At 45.1% G+C, this 18,335-nt stretch overlaps 3 protein-coding genes across 4 annotated transcripts; 2 read left to right on the top strand and 1 right to left on the bottom strand.

Moving 5' to 3' along the window:
• Positions 1-2,919: 2,919 nt before the first annotated feature.
• Positions 2,920-6,344, top strand: rnf11a (ring finger protein 11a). 2 transcript variants are annotated; one of them, XM_086211189.1, is made up of 4 exons: positions 2,920-3,022; positions 3,231-3,366; positions 3,720-3,892; positions 4,399-6,344. In XM_086211189.1, exons 2-4 carry the CDS (start codon positions 3,268-3,270, stop codon positions 4,568-4,570), a joined length of 444 nt encoding a protein of 147 aa, XP_086067315.1. In that variant the 5' UTR covers positions 2,920-3,022; positions 3,231-3,267; the 3' UTR covers positions 4,571-6,344. The 2 variants fall into 2 exon arrangements, with proteins under 2 accessions (XP_086067315.1, XP_086067314.1); XM_086211188.1 differs by having other exon boundaries at positions 2,935-3,366; positions 4,399-6,343.
• Positions 6,345-6,461: 117 nt separating this feature from the next.
• On the bottom strand, positions 6,462-8,451 carry hmox1b (heme oxygenase 1b). The gene is made up of 6 exons (XM_086211186.1): positions 8,332-8,451; positions 8,177-8,224; positions 7,743-7,854; positions 7,445-7,660; positions 7,095-7,367; positions 6,462-7,000 (listed from the first exon to the last, which is right to left on the bottom strand). Exons 2-6 carry the CDS (start codon positions 8,215-8,217, stop codon positions 6,806-6,808), a joined length of 837 nt encoding a protein of 278 aa, XP_086067312.1. The 5' UTR covers positions 8,218-8,224; positions 8,332-8,451; the 3' UTR covers positions 6,462-6,805.
• A 2,028-nt stretch (positions 8,452-10,479) lies between these two features.
• On the top strand, positions 10,480-16,960 carry hmgxb4b (HMG box domain containing 4b). The gene is made up of 7 exons (XM_086211187.1): positions 10,480-10,546; positions 11,039-11,161; positions 11,535-11,571; positions 11,929-12,029; positions 15,201-15,551; positions 16,367-16,489; positions 16,634-16,960. The coding sequence occupies exons 2-7, from the start codon at positions 11,039-11,041 to the stop codon at positions 16,676-16,678; spliced, it is 780 nt and encodes a 259-aa protein (XP_086067313.1). The 5' UTR covers positions 10,480-10,546; the 3' UTR covers positions 16,679-16,960.
• Positions 16,961-18,335: the final 1,375 nt, after the last annotated feature.

Genomic DNA, 18,335 nt, shown 5'->3' with positions numbered 1-18,335 from the left:
ACAGCAAGAAGGTTCCGGGTTCGAGTCCCAGCTCGGGCACAGGATCTTTCTGTGTGGAGTCTCCATGTTCTCCCTGTTCCTGTGTGGGTTCTCTCTGGTACTCCAGCTTCCTCCCACAGTCCAAAGACATCAAGAGAGGACGAGGCTGATTGATACTCTAAATTGACTGTAGGTGTGACTGTGAGTGTGAATGGTTGTCTGTCTCTATGTGTTGGTCCTAAGATGGACTGGCGACCTGTCCAGGGTGAACCCCACCTCTCGCCTGTAGATGCTGGGATAGGCTCCAGCCCCACCGCGACCCTTACTAGTAAGGAATAAGCAGAAGACGATGAATGAATGAATGACTCATTGGATCTTAAATACAGTACATCAAATATTTGCCTCTTTAAGTTTAGCCCTGTGGATTCTCTAAGGCTACAAAACTCTGTGTGTGTGTGTGTGTATGCGTGTGTGTGCGTGTGTTTAAAGCAGCTTCTAGTTTGATTTTAAATAAGTGAAAAAACAAACGTGCATTTTAAACATTCAATTAATTTCCGTCAATGAAAAAAAAAGATGGCTTTTGATATAACAGGAAGTTATTGCTATCTGAAATTTGACTCATTGGATCGTAAATACATCAAATATTTGCCTCTTTAAGTTTAGCCCTATGGATTCTCTAAGGCTACAAAACTCTGTGTGTGTGTGTGTGTGTGTGTGTGTGTATGCGCGTGCGTGCGTGTTAAAAGCAGCTTCTTGTTTGATTTTAAATAAGTGAAAAACCAAACGTGCATTTTAAAAATTCAGTTAATTTCCGTCAATGAAAAAAAAAAACCCAAGCCATCATTGTGGGTGTATAAGAAGTGACTGTGATGAACAGACAAATGTTCTCAGACTAATGTGTGATTTGCAGTAAGCCTGTTTTCTTTCTAATGGCCAACAAGGGGCGACGTCTGTAGTTCCCGACAGGACAGCGTGTAGGAAAACACGAGACACTGACCCTATATCCCACTTCATTTACTACCTCAGGGTATCCTCAATTGTGTCCAGTCTTCTTTAATACGCCATGATGTTTGTGTTAATTATCGTTTAATTAATAATAAGTTAGATAACAAAACAGGATGTGCTTGGAACATGGCTACATTGGGTTTAACAAGATGCTGCCTGCCTCGTTAGGACCCTCTCCTTGCTCTTCTCCTGCCCGTCACCTCCTGCTGCAAAAAGCCAAGCCTTTTAATCCTACACCGCTAACCATTGTTACTAAGCTACAGCTGCGATGCCTGTTCTTGTCCGCTGAAGATTTAACATTTGTAGTTCCATTTCATGCATGTTTTGTCTTATTAAATGTTCATCATTTGATGCTAATTCTCATCAAAGGAGAACTCCTGTTGATTTGCAAGTTTTCTCATCTTATCTTATTATTCTTTTGGGAGCGTAGTGAAGGATGACAATATCCTCTCAGTCCCTGGTGTGGTTTTAGCTCCAAAATTACTGGATCCTTCTATTCACCAGCATGTTTTTCTTGGAGCAGTGCAGCCTTCTGTATAGCCTTGTCTTTCAACACCCTCACTTTATAATACGGGTTAAAAATGTTTTCTCCAAGCTTATACTGAGAACATTCCAGAAAAATTATTGTGGTTTTTTTTTTTTTCACATGCTGAGAGCTATCCCCAGAGGTATAAGTACATTTAACCATTTTCTGTGAAACCCTTCTGTTAACTTTATAAATATTTGCAAAACTCACTCCTATGTAATCAAAAGTGAGCTTACTCAACATTTATGTGACTAACTGTGGTGCTAAAATCAATATTTTCAAGCTTTTTTTGCAAATAGCATCTCAAAGGCAAATTATGAGAAAATATGAACTAACTAAATATAGAAAATGTGGACTTTTGTTTTTAAAGTTATCCAAAAGAGCGTCTGCAGCTTGTGAATGGATGCTTCACCTCAGTCAGGAAGCTGTGCAGATGATTAATGTCATGGTCAACCATTCTGTCAGAATCAAAACATACAGTTTTCCAAATGTGTCATAAGTAGGCGTTATAAATTGGATATGTGTTGAAAGGGTGATCTGGCTGTCTGTCATTGATGGTCTGTGGTGTGGGGTCAGTTTCCTGGACGGGACAGGATTTCTCCTCACTCTGGTCCGGTTTGCAGCTGTGGGTGAGCAGCTGCACCCTACATGTTGGGAGATTTATAGTTCGTATTTTCAAATGTTCTTCAGTATTCTTTGGGGGACTTCTCTCTTGGACTTGAAGGCTTTCATTATGGTTCTGCTGCATGGTTAGGGCCCAGTGGAGGGCTGATTCTATTGGACTGCTTTACAAAAGACATTAGTCACTGAAGGAGGACGAAGAGGAGCGTGAGGCTGGATGTATGAAGACTGACAGTATAGCTTTGATTCCTCTCACCTCTTACCTGATGTACCTATCATGAACAGGAATAGTGAATATCCTTGCCTGTATTTTGGCAAATATGTTTACATTCAATGGTTTCACGTAAGACAAACACAAGATCGAACTCTCAACTCCAGCAGCCTTAACAGACATCTTTGACTGTGACTTCATGAACTTCGCAACCATTAACATTCTCATTCATTCCCTTGCCTTTAAACATGGTGTATGCTGGTGCCCCAAGAACATGGAGTCCTGAGTCTGAAAACTGAGAGTTGAAGGCGGTCTGGAAGGTTGAGGGTCTTCTACATACATATATTTTAATATCTGAATTTCTGAATGAATTTTCTGGTTGCATTATTATTATTATTATTATTATTATTATTATTATTATTATTATTATTATTATTATTATTATTATTATTATTGTTGTTGTTGTTGTTGTTGTTGTTGTTGTTGTTGTTGCTGCTGCTGAAGAGACAGTTACATTACATTTACTTTTCCATACCAACCGGTGGCGGCAGTGCGCCATATCGCTTTTTTTGCCAACCGCCATTTTCTTATAGAAGAAGATATCTTTACTGACGACTTCCGGGCAGTATTTTGTAAACAAAAAGGATATAACGGTAAAGAAGAAGAAACTCGCTATTACGGTAAAAAAAAAAATCCGGGTCACTAACTGTTTTACCCGCCATGGTACCGCACAATATTTACACTTTATTCAGTTAAGTGCGCGACTCTCCATCAACCTCGTTGTGGAAAGACAGCAAACTAACAGCAAGCTAGCTAAGCTAAGCTAACGTCAAGTTAATTCTCTCTCGTCTCCACTTGACACCCGACAAGTGTCCTGTTATCCCTCAGAAACCAGTCGACACTCTCTCATGGTGGTCTCGGTTCAATGGGGAACTGTTTGTTTGCGCAAGGTGCGGATGATCTGTCGCTGTTGAACGAGTCTGAGGGAGGCAGTTTACCCGGAGAACCCCCGCCGCCCTACCAGGTGAGCAGCCCGGCTCGTCAGGTGAAAACTCCCCCCTCACGCACGGAATACCATCGTGTGTGTGTGTTGAATCAATGTAATACCATAATTACCACATTTCCTTCCTTCAAATGTCACTCACTCCGGAAAAATACCAGAATACATCGAGATATAAAATATGTGTGCGTGTGTGTGATTATACATCATACGTATGTATGTATGTATACATATATGTTTGTGTGTGTGTGTGTGTGTGTGTGTGTGTGTGTGTGTGTTTCATCGTGAATCTTTATGGACTAAGCCAGCCTGTATCAGCTGCTGTTGCTCCCAAATCTCCCTCCAAAGAGGACTGATGCGTGTTGTCTCCCCTCCAGGAGCACACTCGTGCAGTGCCAGTGTACCACCCCACCCCTGGTGAGAGTCGCCTGGCGAGCCAACTAACTGAGGAGGAGCAGGTCCGCATCGCCCAGCGCATCGGTCTCATACATCACCTCCCCCGAGGCATCTTCGACCCGGGTTCTGATTCCTCTGACAAGAAAGTCAAAGAGTGAGTTTGCTGCTATTTAATAACATGTCAGTGGATTATTATCTTACTTCCCGTTTGGCATCCTGCAATAAATAGATAAATGTGCAGTTCTCTCAGGTGGGTTGGGATGGGAACATTTCATATCAGGCTGCTAATTAGCTCATTTACTAAACCTCTATTTTTAATTAAATGTGGTGTCAGGATTGAAGTTTACCAGTAAATTAGCTGCAACATGAGGATGAATGTAGGAACGAATCACTGGACCCCAACATACAGAATGTTTCACCCTGTTGTCTTTCCCCTGTCAGTGACTGACACATTAGCTCGTAAAACTGGTCGACCCCGGGGTTTTGTGTATAAATGTGTAAATGTAAAACATGGAGCCGGTTAAGTACAGCGTCTAGATAAACGAGGAGGTGATCAATATTTGTTTTCAGTAATGCGCACCTGAGTATTTGATGTTTGCATGTGGTAGGACATGTGCGAGTCAGTCACCTGGTCTGAGTTGGTCTCGCTCTCTCTTCCAGGTGTGTGATCTGCATGATGGATTTTGAGTACGGCGATCCCATCCGGTTCTTGCCCTGCCTTCACATCTACCACGTGGACTGCATTGACCCCTGGCTGATGCGCTCCTTCACCTGCCCCTCCTGCATGGAGCCAGTTGACGCAGCGCTGCTGTCCACTTACGAAACCAACTGAGCGGCCGCCGCCACCCCACCCCAACCCAACCCCCCCTTGGCGGCTGCTCCTGCCTAAAAGTAACTGCACCTTTTCTTTAGCTGAAACTGTCCTAGCTGTTCAAACAGGTAGTCGAGGTAACGCGGCATTATGCGTGTGTTTTGGTTGTGTTAGGACGCATCCAGATGTTGAGACTGTACGTCACAGGACATATTTACATATGCGGAAACTTTTTGCCTTCTACAGTAGGACAGCGTGCCAAATGAAGCTAGACGAAGAATATGGAAAACTATACAAGTAGCAAAACATTACTCCAAAGTAATTTCACGTTTGTATGAGTCATAGTCTATTTTCTTTTGGGATTTTTATACTAATTAGATGCATGTCATCAATAACATACTTTCCCCTTTAATGTGCAATATGTAATATCATTGGAGAGAATACATTGATGAGCGTTGTTGTTAGGGATGCATGATATTGCTTTTTTTTTGGCTTTTATATCAAAACCTATATTTACTGATGTCATGGTTAGTAGTCGCCACGATGTTCATGTTGTGCAGACTGAAAAACACACAGAAGCTTGAAAAATTTCACTTTACGTCCAAATCAATCGGAAAACGTCCCTTTCTTCTTTTTTTCCCCTTCCTTATTAAGAAAAACGAACGGACCGATATCTGCTGACGACTTTATCGTGCATCCCTAAACCTTGTTCAGAAATACGAGCGAAAACATGAAGTGAATTTAGGATTCAGGTGACACACAGACGGCAGAAAATGTAATGATTGTGAACAAAGATAAGCTCTGAGGTCCCGTCACATGGTCTCATTTCGCCTTCAGACGATATTCATGAGTTACACTTCACTTGGTGAGTTTTTGTGCTCTGTTCTCTAGTGGGTTTTTTCCCTTTGAAGCTGCTCTTATCAAACTCTTTCGCCTTTCTACGATGCCAACCCTCTCCTCTGCTCTGCCTCGGGGTTAAACCCTCTGTTTATCATACAGTAAGTCTTCATTGTTTACCGACATCTGCTGTGCAATCCCCCCTCCCCCCTAAAAGCACCTTTGGGATACCCCCCCCCCCCCCCCCCCCAAAATCTGGCACCTTCTACATTGTGTTGATGATTGTGAGTTTTGATATGCGTGCATGTGGTTGGAGACTGACCCTGCTGTGTGTAAACTATATTTGTGCATACCTGCCTTCGAAAGCTCTTATCTTATTAACTGACTGCGTAATGTAGAGCACAAACGCGCTGAAGGTGCTACAGCAGCAGACTGGAATGTATCTCGCATGTTTTTTCAAGATCCAAATCGGACAAGTCGTGATTTCTCAGGCTCCTGTGCCTTTAAAGGTTGAGGTAAGCCGATTCCTGTGAAGTACAATCATTTCTGGCATTACTCTTGTGTTTCTATGAGTTGTCCTCTAGGGGGAGACAAACACCAGCACTGTACATGTCACCATGAAATAGGCCTAAGATGATGATGATGATGCCAGATACCCCCCCCCCCCCCCTCCCGCCCCTCCCCTCTGGTTGCTGTTAACAATCGTTTTTGTGTTTTAATTTGTAATATGTGCAACGTGTGGTGGTTTCACGAGGAGGAAAGTTTTGCAACCACAATAAAAGCTAATAGGAAGTTTTACACCAGCGTGACGTGTCGTCGGTTTGTGTTGAAGCCAAAAGTTGACAGAAGTGTAAAATATGGGATCCTGTTTCAACTGCGTTCACGCGTCAGAAATAACCAAAGTAGTTTTAATTTGTTGAGATTAAATTCTGAAACGGAGAATTTTAAGTCTCAGTTTATTTTCTGCAGTAATACAAATAAATGCTGATGTAGAAAAGTCATGTCACTAAAAGGCAACATGGAGAAGTCCCATGACAAGAAAGTGCCATGTATGAAAAAAGCCACTAAAAGCATATCTTTTGAACAAAATATTTTATTAAAAAGTCCACATACTTACACAGATAATATATTGCACATTTTGTCGAACAGTTTTGAAAAGTTACAAAATAACAATTTAATTGTTACTTGAAGAAATTTTCACTGGCATTACAGAATGAAAATTACAAACATAATGCATCGCATTGTCAGTGATTCATGGGCAGGAAAATCTAAAGAATCATAACAAGGTGTAAACTTCACACATATGTCCTATTTACAGAATGAATCTGATTTAAAAGATGAATACTGCCTGTCTGTCTGTCTGTGTGTGTGTGTGTGTGTGTGTGTGTGTGAGAGAGAGAGTGAGCGAGCGAGAGGTCTCTAAAACACATAGATTCCCATACTGACAGTAGCCAGAGCCACAAAGAGCCCCAGCACCATCCTGAGCAGTGGAGAAGAGTTGATCTTGGTCCCCGGGATATTGAGCGACGATGTATTTGCTAGTTTGCCGTTTACAGAACAACTTGGCAGCTCGTTCTCTGTGATGCTCAACATCTTCTGTAAATCTTCAAACACCTGGAAAGGAAATGATAAAATCATCCGTCAGCTGTTCGCGAAGGTTGAGGTGGCCGGACTGCATCGTCTTTCTTGCCTCGCACAGATCTCTCACCTGGATGTTTAGCTCAAAGGCTCTGACTGCTTCCTCCAGCACTCCGTTCTTCTCCTCCATCGTCAGCTCCACACTGTTCATCCGACTGCGATAGAGTTGTTTGAACAGGTTTGGACTGGAGACGCCCGGGAAGGCAAAAAATGACAGACCCTCACCGCTCTTCAAGCCCATGGACTTCTGGGCGATACGACCCAGGACCTGCCCTCCAGACAGGTCACCCAGGTAGCGTGTATAAGCGTGGGCCAGCAGATATTCAGGGTTCTCTCTGCCAATCTGAGACCAGAAGCAGAATCTTTGATGAGCATCACCAAAATGATCCCAGATGTGGTGTGTGCCGGTGTGAAACCCACCTGTCGGAGTCGGTGGGAGTATCTTTTGGTAGCCGCAGGGACAACGATCTTCTCTCTCCAGTCCTGACCGCAGAAGTATTCCAGATCTTTCTCAATGGACTCCAGCCTGCTCAGTTCAGCTGGGAAGTAAATGGGTGCAACGCTTGGATGGTTGCAGTTCCTGTCCATCTCTTCCTCCAAGGTCCTGTAGATCTCATACAGCGAACTCAGGAGCAACTAAGGAAGAGGAGGAGAACTGGTGTCAGACCGATGCGCAGGAAACTACCAATTCTTCATGCAAAATATTACCGTATATTACCTTATACTGCGGCAGGGTGACTTGACCTTTCTGGAAGCTCAGCATGATCTCCGTGTTCTCGGCCCTGATGTGGCTGTCCTTGGTCACATTTTTGATTTGCTCTGATAGATCACTGCAGAGGAAAGTGAACCAAAAGTGAAATGAAATTATAGGAGCAGCAGGTACTTGCTGAGCAGTCTGATCCAGGTCCAGGCTCACAAAAGTAGGTGAACTAAACGTCCAGGATTCCACAGTTCAAACACATTTATCTGATGCAGCTGATAAAAGAGTGGCACGTTTCAGCTCCTGCTAATGCCGATGCAGCGCCTTAGCGACTCAAACACTTCTGCTTCTGCTCCAGGGTCGAATCACCAGTGGGCATTTTAGTCTCAAGTGGTCTATCGGGTACGAGCCACGGGAAGAAGGATTCATCTAGATAATAAATTTATTCTTACCTGTCAGTCAACTGTTCTGCTGTCACTGGACACTTCTCCATTGTGGCTCTGAAGAAAATCAAATCAATAGGATGTAAATAATGGTTCAGTGGTGGTCAACTTTTACAAAGTGCCGAGTGTGAAGTAGCAATACAGAAGCCAGTTTACAGACTCACCAGTTTGTAGTTGTAGTCGTGCGCTGTGTGTTGTCAGTGATTTACTCCTGATGTCCCGTACAGTGTGTGCTCTGTCTTCAGCCCTGCTGCGCTTTTATATAATCCTCGTCTGTGTGTTCTCCCTCCCACCGGCTGAATGAAACAGGAACTCCGCATCAGTCACAAAGCCTCAGCTAAACATGATCCAGCAACTTCAGCAGGAACAGTAGGGGAGGGACTTGAGAGTTAACATGATGCAGCAAGTTTAAGAAAAGTCAGGAAGTGTTGAGGCAGGGATCATGGAAGCAAGGCAGAGAGCTTAACATGACTGTGCAAATTCCACCACAGGAGGAGGAGGAGGAGGAAGGGGAGGAGGGGGAGGGGGAGTCAGGAAAACATGAAGGTCAGAGAAATTTTGAAACAATGACTAATAGGAACAATCCCATGACTGTTGAGACAACACACCAGCAAACAAATGAGAACAGTCACCAGCAAGTTTAAAGAGGGAGAGATGAGTTAACAACATTTTTATAGTCAGTAGAAGAAGAAAGAAAAAACAACCCAGATACGGGCGGTGAAGTTTCCACATTCTGACCCCGTAGTCGTCAGGTTTGTGAACTTGATGTGTAAATTGATATTTTTCCATTGTTTCTGGGGTTTCACAAGACCATTCAAATTATGTCATCTGAGCATTCACAAAAAAAATTCAAAAGTGAACTTAGTTTCTCTGAAAAAACAAAAACAAACCAATGATTAGTTAACAAAACCAAAGAAACTGAAAGAGCAGAACCGTACACCGACACAAACAAACGACAGAAAGACGGTCAGAGGTGAGTTGGCGATGCAGCCTCTTTTTTCACTGAAAATAAGTTGTGTCAAATATCTTCAGAAGTGCTGTGCTCATCTCATGATGAACCACCCCCTGCTGCTTTTTGCAGTGGCCATTTTCGAAATGTTTCTTCTGTGAATTTGCGCTCGTAGCTTTTTTAAACTAACTTTGAACAACATGATACCAAAAGAAGGAAGAAAGAAAGGAGAAGTAAAATTATGAAATAGATGAACAGCATGAGAACGTGCAGTACAGTAAACACTGCTCTTACGTGACCCTTAGAAACGCTTGGGAGTTCATATTTTTTCCTCTGGATCTTTGCACTGTGGCAGCAGCGTTTTTACTCCCAGTGAGCCTCAGTAGCTTTAGAGAGGTTGTGCAGCGATGCTGGGGGATGAAGTCTTGCCCCTATTGTTGGCACCGCATCTGAAGATGATGGTATCCCAACATGGACAACAGAGTCAGAGGAGGCGGTGTGGCTCAGAGGTAGAGCGGCCGTCTAGCAACCAAAGGGTCGCTGGTTTGATCCTCACTTTTCCCATTGACCATGTCCTAGTACCCTTGAGCAAGATACTGAACCCCTAATTGCTCCCGATGGACTGGCGACCCGTCCAGGGTGAACACATTGGGAATCTAAATCAGTACAAAAAAATGTGCATATTATTCCCATATTTTTATGAAGTTACAAATTAAGAGTTAAACAGTGAAAAGTCTCAAACTCAAAATCCACCATGGTGGAGAAGCAATGCATTGTGGGGCAACTGACTGAATATACTTTCATTTTCTATTTTATTCAATTTGACAACAAACCCAGAGACTACAGGTCTTTACTGGTCTAAAAAAAAAAATCATACATAAGCACAAAAAGCTGTGGAAATTTTCTACTGGAACCAGAACAGAACTGTTCTGTTGTCCACTCTTTGAAAACTGGAGCCGTTGCTACAGAATCAAGAAATACTGGACCCACTTTAGACGCACAGACCAGATCAGCAGCATCAAAATGAGATGTATTCATGGTTCGTCCAAACCAAACCTTGAATCTTATTTAATGTTGTGGAAAGTCTGTAATTTCTGTGACACTGAGTGAAAATAATGAAATAGCAAATGTCACCTCGATTATAACTGAAGGGACCAGAGGATGAAACAAGCACCAGACGAAAATATAACGTTCTGAACTGAGCCACTCAAATAGATTTAGTTTGATGACATAACATCAAGATAATAATCGTTTGTATAGTCAAGAAAAAGCTTTAAAAAAATCAGTATTCTCAAACAATAATTAAGTCTGACAACTACGTGAGGAGGAAAACACGCCCCCGCTGTCGAGCGCTTACCGTGACTCAGCAGAAAGACTCGCTGAGCGAGGGACGCCTAAACGTTAGTCAGCAGTCTACACGGTTCAAGCAGGTTAGTCAGTCTCCGGCATGTGAACCTCGATGGACTAAACCTGACCGCCAGTCTTCTCACAGGAGTTAAATTAAAGTGTTTCGCCATTTTTTTTTAGACGCAGCTTTGACTAGCACACGCACACGCACGACAGACTTCGAATGAAGTGTCGCAACACTTTTTTTTCCTTTTTTTTTTTACAGCCCATTATTATAAAGTTGGGTAATTTGAATTTCACTTGCCAGTTTTAGGCAGTCACGTGTGAGACGTTTTGAACAGTCCAGCTAACGGCTTGTTAATCAGTCGGAAATTGGAGTTAATGATTAATTGAAGGTGCCATATTTTGACTAAATGTTTGCCGTGATATAACAAACACATCGCTCATGACAAAATACACACAGTTACCAGTTGTTTCTGACCTGGCACTCCGACCAAGACAAACCAGGCTTGTAGTGTCAACTAGAACATATTTTCTTGAATGTTTGAGCCACTCTTCCTCTCATTCCTGCTTAGATGGACGGAGAGTCAGTGAATGCACCAAAGCAAAGAGACATGAGAAGATCCTACACAGAATTTCTTACAAACGTGTACGACCTAGACGAACCAGAGGATTGTGACACCAAGAGGCTTCGCAAGGTGGATTTTGAGCCTTTTGAAATAGTCTTTTCCCTACAAATGCAGTGAATGTAGGTCCGTGTGTTTTCGGGCCATGTTTGAGTTCACCGGTGTCAATGTTGCTCTGACTTCTTGTGACAACAGTTGCAGAACCGTGGACTCTGAACTGTTCTTCTCTGTGGCATGTCAGCATTTTTTTAGGTTTATGGGTGCAGCTCAGACTCTGCAGCACTGGTCTAACATGGCGAAACACATGATTATTAGTAATGCAACTAATATTCTGTGAAATAAATTTCCCGTGCAGCTCAATGTATATTATAATGCATTATATATTCATGTTGTGCAAAAATGAGTGGTGTTCTTATTTCTCAGAGATGTTTTTCACCTGTTTCAGGACTCAGAGGAATCCCTCAAGGAAAGCCAACAATGTGGTAAGGTTGGAGGTGCTCTTGGACATGTAGATGACGAATACTTTGGCTCACAATTATCCATCGTGAGTAATATTTCCCTGGTAAACAGTGAAACGATTCCAGTGAAAACCACTATGACGCGTAATCCTCCTGTTCCACGGATCATTCAGGACGGTTGAATCAGAGCTGCAGACTCCGATTGTCTTAAAGTCTTTGATTGTCGTAGGTGATGACTGGTTGCATAATAGGCTTATCTCCCTTATTCATGGTGATTATTTGGATTTTATTGGATTGTTTTAGTTGACGAAAGGTAGATGTGCGAGAGCAAGAACGACCAGAATGACTTTATTGTTCCATAAAAACTGCCGTTAATTGCAGGTGATAATGGAGCTGAGCAGGAACTTCGCAGAGTGGAGTCGCTCCCACCTGCAGATGCAGTCTGTGTGTCAGAGGAGAAATGTGGGCAGAGAGGAGAGGAGGTGAGGGAGCCTCAGATTGAGTAAATGTGCAGTGAGTCATCTACACATTTTGTCACTTATTTTAATGTTAACTTGCTTAAAATTGAGCCCAAATGGAGTATGAGAAGTTGTACGAGAAGTCATTAACTGTAAATGCTGTTCGGATGTCAAATGTCTTAAATGGAAAAATCGAAAGGGTTGCAAAAATCCTTGAAGAAGAGAATTTAAAAAAAAAAAGAAAAGAAATTACCACCAAATGCTTGAGAACTAGAAAAGCTCCACTGTGGTCGTGTGCCTCCGTGAAGTGTGCCTGTCACAACAGCACGGACCTTTCGGCTCATTCTTTTTTTTTTTTTTTTTTTTTAACCTGTCCTGTTCAGTCGCTGGGGCAAGCAGCATCGATGTTCCTGGTGCCTTGTTGTACTGAAGCAGTTTTATTCTGCATAGGAGGAATCTGATAAACTCCTCCTATCGCCATCTGTGTTTAACTTTATTAGGAATGGTACATTGATGAAGCTACCGGACTGAGGCTCAGGAGTGGACAGGAAGAGAGGACAGGGACAGGATATGGAAGACAAGGGGGAGGGGGGAGACAAAAACAACAACAGCAATAGCAGAAAAAAACAACAACAACAAAAAACACAAAAAACAAACAAACAAAGAAAAAGAAACAAAAAAACAAAACAAAAACATTGGTTGCAGAATTTCCGGTGTAGGCTTATTTGGTTTAATATAATTTTAAGATAAATGTCTGAGTGTGTGTTTATGGGTCAGTTGTGCGCTCCATGCGTGTATGTGTGTATACGCGTGTGTGTGTATGTGTGTGTGCTACGGTTTGTCTTGGATGCTGTGCGTAGCTGGCTGTAGCTGATGTGGGGGGGCCAGGACATCGCACCCCCAGTCCAGGATAGCAGGTAGGTCAGGACCAGGTCACCAGAGCACCCAGAAACACCCAGGACATGGGGAGCCCCAGGCCACCCCTCCCCCAGGAAACAGCCATAGGCCCAACCCATGCCAGGACCCATAGGAAAGCATAGGAGCTGCAACCCCCACCCAGAAGCAGCCCACAGAGAGACGGGGCAGAGATGATCGCAGTCCCGCCGGGCAACACCCCCCCCCCCCCCCCCCACAGCATGAGCAGAGCCCAGGGGTACAGGGCCCCTCTGACCTGAGACCCGACCAGAGCCCCCCAAGAGGTCCGCCAGCGGCGAGGCCGACACCCACCCACACCCCACACCCAGGCGGGGCAGCCACAGCTCACCACAACGACCAGGCCCACCACCCCCGAACAGAGCTACCCCCCCCCAACCCACGATCCCCATCCCCTCTACTCATCCCCTGTTCTCCCCCTCCCCCCAGAGCAGGCGGGCTTCAGGCTATAGGGCACCACCAGCCAGCCAACCGGGACCCCCCACTCCCCCCAGAAGCCCAGCCCACCCGCTGGGGTGAGTCGAAGGCACGCACGCCCAGGACCGCCACCCCCGGACAAAACAATCATACTCTCATCTTCCTCCATACAGGGGCTGAGCACTCCATAGAAGCTGATACGGTCCAGGGCACCTCAGACTTAGTGAAACTGCCAGCGAGCGATCCACCGCACAACAGCAGGGCCCGTGACCAACCCCAGCCCAACCACCACGCCGGGAAGAGGACCACCCCCCCCCCCCCAAAGAGCCCCAGCCAGGCCCCCAGGCCTGCAATGGTGTAGTTAGCAAAGGAGGCAGCACTGGACCCACTCCCTGCCCCAGCTGCCCCCCCATCCCAACATGTGTGCAGGGTGCGTGTTGTGCATGGGAATGTAGATGTGATGATGTGGATGACTAGAATGTGGTTAAAATTGGCGGAGGCACCCAGGGCATGGGAGCCCCGCCGGTTGCAGACGGCAGAGTTTCCCAGTACATCCTCATGCACTCCCCCAAGCCCTAAATGTCTACTATGTGATTAAAAATGGGGGGTCCAGCCCCTCAAGGCCGAGTGACACAGAAGATGTGATGTGATGGGACAGAGAGGCAATGAGAGGGGCTGAGGAATGGGCCAGACCTGCAGGGGGCCAACTTCCAGACTGGCCCCCTGACCACCCCGTCACCACTGCAACCAGCCGACAGGGAGTCTAGCCTCCCTGGTCCAGGGGTCAGATTGGAGCACCAAGGGGCACTGTCCGGAGATCCGGGCAGAGGGCCCACCACCGCGCAGTGCGAGGGCAGGAAGGGCCCAGGCCCCCAGTGCACAGCAGAACCCCCAGCCAGCAGCCTGTGGTCAGGGCCCCCAGTTTGATCAGCATCAAGGAGGTCAGCCCCCATCCCTCAGACGTCCCCCAGCATCCTCCCATTGTCCGGAGTGGTGGCAGTCCAGGACACCGCGCCAGGGCCCTCGGCTCATTCTTGAGGCTCAGTGCCAATTTGTCTTCAGTCCGTCAAGGCGTTCAGGAGGTATCACGTTAATGAGAAGGAAACCGCCAACATGACAACATAAACCTCCGGACGCTGGCTGTCGCTGGTGTAAAGCCAATCATTCTGCTCCATTTCCAATTCAGGAAACTACGAGGGTCCCCAGGCACAAGGTGTCAAATACTCTGAGACAAGGCCGAGGTGACGCAGGTAGATAGTTGGAGTGTTTCAGGTTGATGATGGATTGAAAATCAATTCCTGACCCTCCGACGCGTTCTAGAACAAACTTTCTTGTTCATCAGGGGAGATCTGCAGCACTGATGATCTTCACTCAGGACGTTACTCATGTGTTCATGCATGCTGCTGCTTGAGCAGCAAGACAGGATGCTCAAATCACCACATGGTCCACCTTCGCTCTGACTTAAGTCCTTGCACACACTTTTTCCTCCCTCAAAGAAATGACCCCCCTTCCCTTTGTTAAACATTCATATTTGAGGTTGAATAACATTTTGGTTTGACTGAGCTCTTTGTATTTCTTCAACAACAAAAAATGAACAAAAAGGAAACGTTGCCAACCCTGAAAAGGTCACGACTGTGCTGTCCTGAGCTCTGAAGACCTGTTTATGTGCCAGAGACATTAAAACTACATGTGATTAATTCTGTGCTTCTAATATCCATTGTTACACCTGAAAACCTGTTGTTGGTAACATGAAAACACAAGATGTGTTGTGTCCATGTTGTCCACTAGAGAGCAGCATTGATCAGGTAATTTCATCACCACAATCAACTGTTCTCTTCTGACCAGGCACATCCGGCCTCCGTATTGGAGTCCTGGATGTATCATGATGACACCGTAGCAGACGACCCACTCACCACTCCAGTACCCCTCTGGCCTGGTCCCCTCACATCCTCTCCCAGTTTAGCCACCACCACCTGGATGACCTCCACGCTTGGGCCTGTGGTGTCTGGCCCTGTGACTGACCCAGCTGGTGTCATCACCTCCATGTGCGGACCTGTGGGTTCAGCCTGGGACTCCCTCAGCTCCTCCTCCAGGAGTCCTGACCACTGTGACAAGTATCCTGTGAGTGCTGCTGCTCACCTGCACCTCCTGGGGGAGTCCTTGTCCCTGATTGGACACCACCTTCTGGAGACAAGTGTGAGTAGACAGATTTATCACAGTCCTCTGATGAGACAGTGGGAATAAATGTTAGTTGATGTCATGGGGTGAGTCTTATGTCTTAAACAAATATTTTATAATCCCTATTTTTTATCTGCTACACAACACACCACGTCTAGAGGAAAGTGAGCTCTCCGTACCACACTGGACCTCCAGAGACTCATTCGCAGTGTTTATTAAGTTTTAATAATTCTGGGGAAAAAAAATCAAATTTAGCAGTTTGGAGCTGAAAAATGTTTCAACATCAGAGGTAGCATGATTTTATTTTTAATCCAAAAGTAGTACAACTGAAGGGAAACATGACACACCAGCAGCGGTTTGGACAGATTTATTTAGGTTTAGTCTCTGAAGTATAAAGTGATGGAAGGTTAATGACTTGAAGTCATCTCTTTTCCACCATGTTCAACAATCTCTGTGGAGTTTAACCCTACAAACCAGTCCTCACCTCCATCTGCTTGATCCTGTGCTCGACACGTTTCAGACATGTATGTACAAGCTCCAGTTTATGACATCAAAACTAGTTTTGAAGCCAACTGTGGTTTAGGGTGCATGCATGCACAGAGACTGAGAATGCAAGAGACAGTTTGTGTCTTGTCGTTCCACTGCAACACAACATTTGCATATTTATATTTTTTTCAGTGAATATTCTTTAGTTTAGGTAGCTGAAGTTATTCACGGAAAAATATCAGACAAATTAGTCACAAATGTGTCTGCAGGGTGCCAGGCTGACACATGGATGAAGTTAATTCTGCTTCTGAAGAATGTGTGGCAATCGTGTGTCTCTGTCTCTGCAGAAGACGGTGTGTGTGTCCCGTAGCTTGTATCTGCTCTTGGACTCTCTGCTGTGTGCGCTTGCTCCGTTAATCTGCCTCACCTCACAAATACCTGAGCTCAGGAGCAGCACTGAACACACACTGGTAAGTGATGTACACACCAAATACTGTAAACTAAGTTTCTATGTACTCATATGACTGACCCAAGTGTGTGTGTGTGTGTGTGTGTGTGTGTGTGTGTGTGTGTGTGTGTGTGTGTGTGTGTCTTTTTATGTTTCTTTTTTAAAGGATTCAACTCTGGAAAACATTGCCTATGTGATGCCGGGGCTGTGATGGCAGTACAAAGCATGTACTAATGTGCTGAATCACATCCTAGGTTAGTTTACTCCAGGAAAAAGAATACCTTGACATCATCAGTTTACTCTGAAAAATTTAAGTTGACAGTTTATGTCACTTTAATTTCTTAAATCAGTATCTCAGTTAAAAGATGTACTCAGCCAAAGTGCTGTTGACGAAAATGTATTTTTGAGCTGCAAGCTAAAGGAGTCTTCACACTTGTCTTGTTTATTTTGGTTGAATTGAAATCTGGTGTGAACCAAATATAGTGGACTGAGACTGTGTGTGTGTGTGTGGGGGGGGGGGGTTATTTGACCCAAATATCAGGTGAAGTCCATAAATTTGCTCCTGTTAACAGGTCTGCATAGCATTTTTTAGACGTTACATACATTTGCATCATAGAAACGAGAAGATGCATGTACAAAGACATAGATACATAAGTACACACACACACACACACACACACAACTCCTGGTTTGATTGTGAATGCTAGCCATCATCCCAGGGCAGCATGGTGGTGCAAGAAGGATCTGGGTCCCATCTGCCAGCTGGCTGGGACCTTTCTGTGCAGAGTGTGGATGTTCTCCCTAAGCCTGGGTGGCTTCTCTCTGGGTGAGTGTGAGTGGTTGTCTGTCTCTATATAGCCCCTTTCACACTGCACCAAAAACGCGGATGAACACAGGTGGGCACTCTGAAAGGGTCAACTTGCCATTTCGACCCGCATCCACTGAACCTTCAAGTGACCCGGGTGTTTAGCGGCTCGCCACGGCTCTACTCGGCTCTCCTGCAGTGTGAAAAAGGCAACCCGAGTTGTCTCAGGTTTCCCGGGATATGATCTGTTGACGTAGATCAACCTTCCTGTCGTATTCTGATTTTGTCACTGTGCTGCCTGTCATGCTGTCATTATGGAAGCTCTGGGAAAAAAAATTAATATAAAACGAGCCAACATAATAGCGCCTGAGCCTGAAGTACCTTCAGGCTCAGGCGCTAAAAACTGGGCTGGGCTGCACTGCAAGAGCTGCTCACTCATCTCACTCGCTGAGTTTGTATGTTTTGCAAAAGAGACAAAATTGCTGTTGTCCATGCTGTTGTTTGTTTACCTCTCAGTGTTCCGGTGCACTTTTATGTGAAATGATGACGTCAGCGCGATGAGGTACGAGAGAGAAAAACACAGGCACACAGCCTTCACAGCGGGAGCTCAGACCCGCGTCTGCTGGAAGCTTGAATGCGTCCGAATGCCGAGCAAACGTGGGTACAAAAACCCACTTTGACATGCGTGTTTCAGTGTGAAAGGGGTATATGTGAGCCTAGTTGTGGACAGCCGACCTGTCCAGGGTGCACCCTGCATCTCACCCGATGACACCTGGGATTAGCTCCCATCCACTTGTGACCCGAAACGGGATAAGCATGATGATGACTAGCTATCATCCTATGCATCATAGCTGAAGTTACAACTCAGACATCCCAACAGCGCTCTCTTGCCCTTTACTGCAGGAGGATGATTTACCCCACCACACACACACACACACACACACACACACACACACACACACACACACACACACACACACACACACACACACCTCTCTCATATCAAACACACTGTCCAGAGTTTGGTGAAAGTGATATGTCACGCTGTGAGTGTGTGGCTAGA

Source organism: Aulostomus chinensis, chromosome 8 (assembly GCF_037954235.1).
Source record: "Aulostomus chinensis isolate RoL2024-O1b breed Wild chromosome 8, RoL_Achi_v1.0, whole genome shotgun sequence".
In the NCBI taxonomy this organism is placed as follows: domain Eukaryota; kingdom Metazoa; phylum Chordata; class Actinopteri; order Syngnathiformes; family Aulostomidae; genus Aulostomus; species Aulostomus chinensis.
Note: the sequence above shows the minus strand (reverse complement) of the source record. Positions and strands in the feature narration are given on the sequence as shown.